This window comes from Vicia villosa, unplaced genomic scaffold (genome assembly GCF_029867415.1).
Source record: "Vicia villosa cultivar HV-30 ecotype Madison, WI unplaced genomic scaffold, Vvil1.0 ctg.002927F_1_1, whole genome shotgun sequence".
Taxonomy (NCBI): domain Eukaryota; kingdom Viridiplantae; phylum Streptophyta; class Magnoliopsida; order Fabales; family Fabaceae; genus Vicia; species Vicia villosa.
This window is the reverse complement of record NW_026706069.1, coordinates 268476-277757: the sequence shown is the minus strand read 5'-3', so window position 1 is coordinate 277757 and position 9282 is coordinate 268476. Positions and strand designations below refer to the sequence as shown.

Here is a 9282-nt window from a genome sequence, read left to right as displayed (position 1 = left end):
GTCTACCCTGAGTTGTAAGGTCTTTATCCTATTTCCTTTAAAAATCTATCCTTTCACCGGATATAAAAGCAAGGTTCGATTTTGTACTCAAAACAGTAGAATTTGACTTTGATTTTGAAAGAATGAAAAAGGATTACCTGAAGAGGTGCAAGTGTGATTGTGATTGGATTCAGATATTTATCTTTGAAGTTAGTGATCTAACGGTTCAATTTTATCTTTGACATACACGCAGTTTATATTTGCTGGAAATTAAAATGCGGAAATGTAAAGTGCGGAAAGTAAATCTACGCTATTACATCGATTGTGCGGGAAATGTAAACTAGCCTATTTACATCAATTTGACATCCTATACATTTATCTAGGAATTTAAATTGCAAGAAAAATAAAAGGCATGTTTTTGGATTTTTTATGATTTATTTTAATTATAATTAATGCATGATTAATTAAATTAAAATGAAGAAAAAAAAGATGAAAATTGATTTAAACCTAGAAATTAAGTTTAAAATATGTACAAAATATTTGTTAATTAATTTTAAAACAAAACTAATTTTTTTGGAATTTTTGAAATTGATTGGAAATTGATTTAAGTTAATTAAAACATAATTATGCAAATAATTATACAAATAATTAAAACTTAAAGATAAAATTATTCAAAATATGTACAAAATTAGTTTATAATATATAAATAATTTTTAACATTAAGAACAATTTTTTTTATGATTTTTTGATTGGTTAGAATAATTAAAAAGCAAATATATAAATATATACTAATTAATTATACAAAATATTGAAATTTTGAAGAAAAATAAAATATTTTTATTTCAGAAAATAATATATTATTTTAGAAGTCTAAAAATATTTTTTGTGTATTTTTTGGATTTTTAAAACTATTTTTAATTAATTTAACAAAGAAATTAAAATAAAATAGAAAATAAAATAGAAAAAAAAGGATACTGATCCTGTGTGGTTTGATTGAGGGAGTATGGTATGCACGCATGATCTGGTGCGTTGGATGAGCCATTAAATGAAATCAGGTGGTCCAGAAATTGAGGCACATGGCTTACGTTACACCTGCAAGGCACAGAATTAGAGAAAATTCAAAAAAGTACGCGCGCGCTTCTGAACCAATGAGGTGGAGACACCTCATCGTCTTCAACCTCTCGCCAGGGGTTTCAACAGCGCTTTTGTAAAAAAAGCGCTATAATAAGTGAACCCTAAATCTGCAAAATAACGAATAGGGGTAAACAAGCAAATAAATTTGGCGCAATGGTACCATTTGATTCGTCTTGTTCCGCTGAACTTAACCATGTCCTTAATTTTGCTTAATTTTGGCCCTAATGAAGAACCCTAATTTTGAACTAAGCAAACCCTAAAATGGTATATGCTACAAACAGCCATTAAAGTCCAATTGAAGCTCCAGAAACGACCAGAGCTTCAAACCAAACACAATTATGCATCTACATCTTGTTAAATGTGCGTGAATTATGAGATATAAGTTGGTTTTAGTTTGAACAAACCGTGGCTTTATATAGCTCGATTCAGTGAAGTTTATGACTTGGAAATGATTGGAATTGTTTCAGTGTAGCTCAGAGATGATGTTTGAATGTTTATTTTATATTGAAATGGACTGAAACTTAAAATTCGAATTTCAAGTTTCTTTGAAAATTACAAGTGGTTACAAGTATGCTATATGCTTATGGATGCTTCTGAACTCGTCTCTCTTTTGTTGCTGAACTAAGATAGCTTATTTATAAGCTATGTGTGCTTACAATTGAAGCTAATATGTGCCTTAGTTGCCTTTGTTGAAACTTTGGTTTTTTAATATTAAAAACCTTTGAAAAATTGACCAAGTCTTGCTCTCCTTCAATGCACCTGCCTTGCCCTTCAATTCTCTGCAGAAGATGAAGATTCCTTAGGGGTGAGTCATGCTTGGAAGTTAAGCTACCATTATCCATGCATTTTCCTTTTAATTTTAATCTTAAAGTAAGATAAAATCATGCAAAAATGGATAAAAAAAAAGGTATGGGCTTAGTCTTGGTCGTGGGAGGCCCATAGTAACATGGAAATGATGTTTGAATGCTGAAAACTTGGCCCCATTTGGAAAAAATGCCATTTTGATCAATGTTGATTTCATGTATTTTCCCAAAATTTAGCCAACTTCAACAAGGTGTAAATCCTTCAATTTTTGTCATATGAAGGAGATCTTGCACTTTTTGGAAACCTCAAAGAGTCCTCTAACCAATGCCTTTGGTCTCATGTCAAAATGATTTTTGAAGCTCCTTGTGTGTCCTTTTGAAAAAAGTGTCTTTTTGTTGACTTTGAAAATGACCTGTAATGTCTTTGACCATATTTTTCAAATGGTGAATCCAATGACCATGGGATCAATGGCATTTGAAAGATAATTGAATTTCCTTCAAAACAAGCTTTGGTTTGAATTTTTTGGATGAAGGATGAGAGAGTTATGATCAGTCAAAGTTGAGTTGACTTTCAGGCAAAAACCCTAATTTTGAATCTTAGGGTTTTGTTGATTTTTGATCTTTCCTTGATGAATTATGATCATCCAATGATCAAATGATGAATCCTTTGACAAAATATGGACTTTGACAAAAAATTTCATTTTTGACAGTCTGTTGACTTTTTTGGTCAAACGGGTCGTCTGTTGACTGTTTGAGCTGCTGACGGTGCGTCTGAGTGAATTGAAGTTTGAAAATTTGTATGATGGTACTTTGAGATATATGGATGTGTATGAAATCCATTTGAGCTCTCAAAAACTTGTTGCTCCTGTAAAAACAAGAAAAACCCTAGTCAGGGACTGTTTATGTAGGAGACAGTTAAGCGTACCTGATTTTTGCGCAGTGTTGAGTCTCTGCTAATCGCGTGATATTCAGAAGACTTCTAGAACAAAAATCTTGGAATTTTGAATTGTGAAAGATTGATTTGATTGATGGTACAAAACACTGAGAATTGTACTGCCAGCAGTTTGGCTGTCAACTGACTGTTCAGGTATTGACGTAGCAGTTAGAGTGAAAAATCAACAGTCAAAGTTAATTTTCTTTTTTGTTGTTTTTTTGTTTTTGTTTTATGTAAAAAATGAAAGTTTATTTACATGACTTGTTAGAAAAACACAGACATAATAAATAACTAATATTTACGGTATGCGGGCAAAATTACCGATAATAACCCTGAAAATCATTTAATGCACAGAAATAGGAATATTTGACTGGCAGAAAACACACAAAATATTATCTTAGTAATTAAGCAATATTATGACAAATAGTACAACATTTAATACTGACAGTACAAATATCACATACTATATTGAACAGTACGACGAATAAACGGTACATTTAAGAAATAAGAAATACGGCAAATTTTAAGAATGACGATTAATGACCCATGCTATGAACAATAACATGTAGATGATTGGGAGTGCAACCATTGCAGGTCCACACTCTTCAGGACTATGCAGGCAGAAGAAAGTCATGATCACCGTTGCAATGGTGATGACTGTAAGAAACAGTGTCTCTATCCACTTTGCCATTCTTGTTAGGGAAGAAGAGAAAATAGATATGAGATAGGAATTTGAAAGATGAGTTGGAATTTGATGTGAGATTTTATGGAAGAAAATGAGAGGTATTTATAGAATGGAAAGAAGGAAAGAGACGTTGGGGAATGATGTGATTCCGTACAAAAGGAAAATTTGAGTGGAAGTAAGATTTGAAAGAAAGTGTATGATAGTGTTGGAAAAAAGAGAGATTTGATTTTTGAAAAAGAGATTTGAAAAGATTTTTGCAAATAATGGAATATAGTACAAAAATTAGTGGGAAACAAAAGATAATAATAATCTACTTGTTACCAGTACAGTCTGAGTTTCCTGATTCTGCGCCTGCAAAAAGATTTAACTCTGTACCAATTGTGTCAGTACCATTTATCTGTAAATAAATAAATAGCATGTGTGAAGTAATACACAGTATTTGGCGTTTGCGTAAGAATAAATTCAACTGCAAGCCAAATTACTGTATAAGAAAAATTCTAAAAACTAAGTATTTCATATGTCAGGATATTTGTTGAAATAAAAATCCATGATTATATGAGACCCTTAATTTTCAGATTGGAGTTTCCTTGAAAAATATGTGGGCAAATTTTGGGGTATAACAAGTAGCATAAACCAATGACTTAAAATCTTCCAAGAATTTTGGATTCTTCACATTCTCAACAGCATTTCTATGTAAATGCCATGAACAAAGACGATGCAACGAGTTTGGAAATACATCTCGGATAGCTTCTCTCATTGCAAGATCTCCATCTGTAACCACTCCTTTAGGATGTTTATGATACATTGCTTCCAAAAAGGTATTTAAAACCCACTTGTATGTCTCAGCTTTTTCATCAGAAACCAAAGCACAACCAAATATTGTAGTTTCTCCATGATGGTTGAATCCAGAAAAAAAAAACAACAACAGGCTTGTTATACCTATTCTTCTTGTAAGTTGCGTCAAATGCAATCACATCACCAAAACATTCATAGTCAATCCGACTAGCTGAATCTGACCAAAATAAGTTTTCTAAACGTCCTTCATCTGTTGTGATAAACTTCGAAAAAAACATTGGATCATTATCAGCTTTAGCCTGTAAATAACTCAAAGCAGCAAAAGCATCCCCTCCTTCTATTCTTGCCATTGCTTCATTATTTAAGTAGTTATATAAGTCCATTTTACAAAATCCCAGACCTTTATGACCACCTTTTTGAGCCATCATAAAACCTAAAATATGACATGTTCTAACACCTTGTGTGTGCAGGCCATCAACAAGAGCTTTATCTGATTCACTCAATCGACGATACTTAGGAATCATATGAACATAATGTCTTGGAGTTAACTCATGGTTATGAGAGGGCTCAAATACAGAAACTCTCCACTTTTGAGTCGCAAGATTTAGAGCTACTCGAAACCTCGCACGACATTCCATTCGCATCGTTGGCCTCGGATCTTTACACCGTCCCCGCTTCTTATCACTCTTACCCTCTCTGTTACAAACTAATTAACGAACAATTATATTCCCTTCATAATCACGTTTTACATCATCTTTTCTTATTGCAAACCTGTGACATTTTGCATATATTTCATAGAAATCTATTGCTTTTTCCTCAGAAACAAATTCCAAACCTCCTATATCATCATCTGTCAGGTCATTAATCTTTTTGTAAATATCCACGTCCTCTTTTCCTTCTTCACCGCCGACATTATTACAACTAACCAATTCTTCACAATCTATATCTTCATAGTCTACGTCCATTTGAACCTAATAAAAATACACAAACAAATATAAATATTTTAGATTCTCCATCTACATAATAGTAAGCTTTATGAGAATTAAAACCTCAACAAACAGATACTTTTTCTCACAACTTTACATTATAAGCATAACAGTAAGATTTAATGTCAAATATTCAATATGATGCAAGAAGGCAATGAACCATGATCATTTTTTATTATTGTTTGAATATTTTTGACTATTTTTTAAAAAAAAAACACCTATAATTTAGAGACTAAGCAAACAGACACACATAAATTCCAGTAGATCTTCCTTTCATTTTATTTATTGACCTAGATAGATCAAAGGTAAATTTGGAACGAGAGAACTATAAGAGTTTTGACCTTCTTTGTTTTCGTCAAAATCTATAAAACAGACCATGTAAAATGACTTCAAATTGAAAGGATACATCTAAATCACTAAAGTGTCATTGAGTCTTAAGAATCAAAGACAACAAAAGTTTGAACAAGGAGTGTTAAGATCTGAAAGAAATTCTAAGAGTTTTCACACACAATTAACCCAATTGAAAATTAAACAGAGATAAGAGTGATTCTTTTTCTTTTTTAATTTTTATTTTAATGATATTTAGTTGTGATGCATAAGCTAATTATCATCATCATTTCATAACAGTTGCTACCATTTTATTCTTTATAAGAAAAATAATTCTGTTTCAAACTGTTTTGACAAACCCATTATCATCATTTCATAGCAGCAACAATAGCAGAACAAACATAATCCACAAACTACCAATGTTTAAAGACAAAACCCATTTATAAATATTAATAAAGAAAATAAATACAAAATTATTTATCTATGAATATTAATAACAGGAAGCAAATACAAAAGTATCCATATATGAATAATAATAACATAAAACAAATACAAAATTAAAGAGAAAAAAAGAGAAATTACCTTGTAAAAATGAGTAGAAATCTAGCAAAATATAGATGTAGCAATGAAATATATGAGTGAGAGAGAAGAGATTGATTGAAAGAGTAGCAAAGATGAAGAAGAAATTGATAAAGTTTAGAAAGAAAAGATTGGTTTAATGGAAGATTTGAGAGAGTAGTAAATCAAAGTGGAGAAGAAGAAAGAAAAACAGTAGAATGAATCGTGGAAAAAAGAAAGAAGAATTTGAAAAGTTATTGTTTTATTATAGAATAAAATAAAAAATTACCATTAATATATTTGGGGTAAATGTATAATTATTCAAAAGTATATAACTATTTAGGAATAAAATTATGCCACATCATAAGAACACCTAATAACTTCTACACTTGACAACTCAGATGGGTAAGGTTACCCAACTTTTTTAGGTGGGTAAATACGAATCCACCTTTTTTTTAATATGGATTTAAAATTTTATTTTTAGGAATGCAGGAGTCTCACATTCCGACATTTGTTTGAGGATTTGTCAAACTATATTGTGATACTTATAATTTTGAGAATATAAATTTTATTTATAAATTTGTTATTTTTTATTCTTATAGGAAACACACTCTCATGAATAAGAAAAAAAAAAGAGAATATTTCATCCCACCTCTTAGATCACTATTGCACTATATTTTTTATTTTTATAGATGTATTTTCGAAAGCATTTTTTTTTATTTTATGTTGTTGAAGTTTTGAGTTGATGTTGAATGAGGCTTTGAATGTTTATCAATGTTTAGAAGAAATTGTAGAGCAAGAATACTTTGTGTAGAAGTTGGCACAAATGAGTTTGTGTAGAAAAAGTTTGTGTTGGGTAGAATAAAACAGAAGGAAGTGTTTGTTTGGATTATGTGAACACAGTAACCGTTTTTGGAGATGTATGTTTGTAACTATTTTTATTTTAAATGTTATTATGGATATGCATTTTCGAAATCATTTTTTTAAAAAGAATATTTATAAATATATATATTCGAAGACAAAAAATGTCTTCGGAAATGCATAACTAAAATATAAAAATATTTTAAAGTTTTAACTATGAGTCTCTAAAACAGTGTAAGGGTGTAAAAACAAATTTTCTTAAAAAAAATGACTCCGGCCCATACAAAATTCTAATGGAGACCCAAATTATTGTCGACGAGAATGATTATTCACTGTGACTGATCAAGAAACAAAGCAAGATAACAAAAAAGAAGGAACCGAAGATGTTACAGTTTCCGGCGTTTATGACGCAATACCAATTGTCGACAAGGATGATTCCGACGTCGTATTTGCTACCTTCTCAGTGGCCTCAGCCCCAAAGTGAAGAACTCCTTTTAGCTATGGAGGAATCCGACTTTGAAGAGAAGGTACTCTCTCCTCTTCGCTTCAACTCTCATAAGCTCTTATTCTTTCAAAACGGCTCATTTTTTTTCAGATTCAAAATCACTCTATGACTGTGTTAAACAATTGATTATTTACTGATTGTCCTGTCAGGGTTTGAATGTTTGAACTGAAATGTTCGAAGATTTAGATCAAGAGAGGAATTAGGGTTCCCTATATGGTTTTTTTTTTTTATAAATTTCAATCCGAGCCCTCTGAAGAGTAATGTTATGTTTTTGCTCACAAATAATCAATCTGTTTTTCTTCCTACTTTTAGTTTAGTTCCGTTTCATTCTTCCTATCTGCATAAGTTTTATTACTCGTTCTTTAACTATTTAGTACAACTTTGTATATTAGTTTATTTTTGAGTATTTATGTTTACTCTGTACATTGATTTTTAGTCTTTGCAATAACAACTATTTTGCTATCCACTATAGTATTTTAGGGGGTCTTTGGCTCTTTGCTATGCATCGACATCCTAGATTAACAATGCAGGTTTAGCTATTTGCATTTCTCCCTTAAAGTAATGACGTAGGTTTAGCTATTTGCATTTCCTCCCTCAAAGTAACAACGTAGGTTTAGCTATTTTCATTTTCCTCCCTCAAAGTGTATTTCCATATGGTTTTTAAAAGTTAACTATCTATGATTTCCTCAAATAGATGATTTTCTCAAAGTTTGTTACGTATAACCTTAGAAAGTGTATTTTAAGTTGAACTATTCGAAAATTAAAAGGAAATACAACCAAGTATTACCTTAGAAAGTGTATTTTAAGTTGAACTATTCGAAAAACAAAAGGAAATACAACCAAGTTTTGTTCATTTAGGAATGCATGGGTATATAGAAGTCACGATTTCGAGTCTTCAACTTTTCTATTTCTATTGTTTTATCTCATTAAAAAAATATAAGTTTAGAGCTGCCACTGCAAGGGAGTAAGGCCATATTTATATAGAAGTCATCATATAAAAGTTGAAATGTTCACATCATAGAGGAATAAGGAGGGAGGGTACTCTTTGAATGTCTAATTTGCTTCATTGTTGCCTCAAAACATTGCAGTGCAATGAAATCAGGAAGATGAACAGCAATCTGATTGTGATAGGGAAAACCACAAATGAAAATGACAAGGAAGACTTTGACAATGAGGCTGACGACGATGATCCCGACAATGCAGAGGAGTCTGAGGGTGAAGAATTTGAGCAAGAAACTGGTTGAAGAATCTGCACGTTAATGCTGACTTATATATTACTTCTTTGCTATATGTGTTGTAATTAGAGGTGTTTGAGGGAGGAATTATGGTCATTCCTCTCCCAATTCTAAACTTTTGATTGGGATCAATGTTTAAACCCAAAACCCAACTCTAGACCTAAGTCAACACAGTGATGTATGAGTCTAGTTATATTGTTAAATGGGATATATGATTGGGTTGACTCGAATTTCAAACAAAATAAAACCATAAAATTGCTATGAAATGTTCATAAGAAATAGTTAATGTCATTAGGAAATTTGTCATATATACTAGAATTTCTCAATATTTGAACATTTTTTCAAGTTCTGTTATAATTTCAGGACAGTCACACCAGAGGAAAATGATAATGTTGTATTGAGTGTGTTTTCGAAAGTGGATTTTTGGAAAAAAAGAAATGATAAATGAATAATTATTATAAATATATTTAAATTATTATA

General features: G+C 31.0%; 1 protein-coding gene across 1 annotated transcript; it reads left to right on the top strand.

The window, feature by feature from the left end:
* The first annotated feature begins 7381 nt into the window (after window positions 1-7381).
* LOC131640065 (uncharacterized) lies at window positions 7382-9068 on the top strand. The gene is made up of 2 exons (XM_058910475.1): window positions 7382-7589; window positions 8656-9068. The coding sequence occupies exons 1-2, from the start codon at window positions 7446-7448 to the stop codon at window positions 8809-8811; spliced, it is 300 nt and encodes a 99-aa protein (XP_058766458.1). The 5' UTR covers window positions 7382-7445; the 3' UTR covers window positions 8812-9068.
* The last annotated feature ends 214 nt before the right edge of the window (window positions 9069-9282 follow it).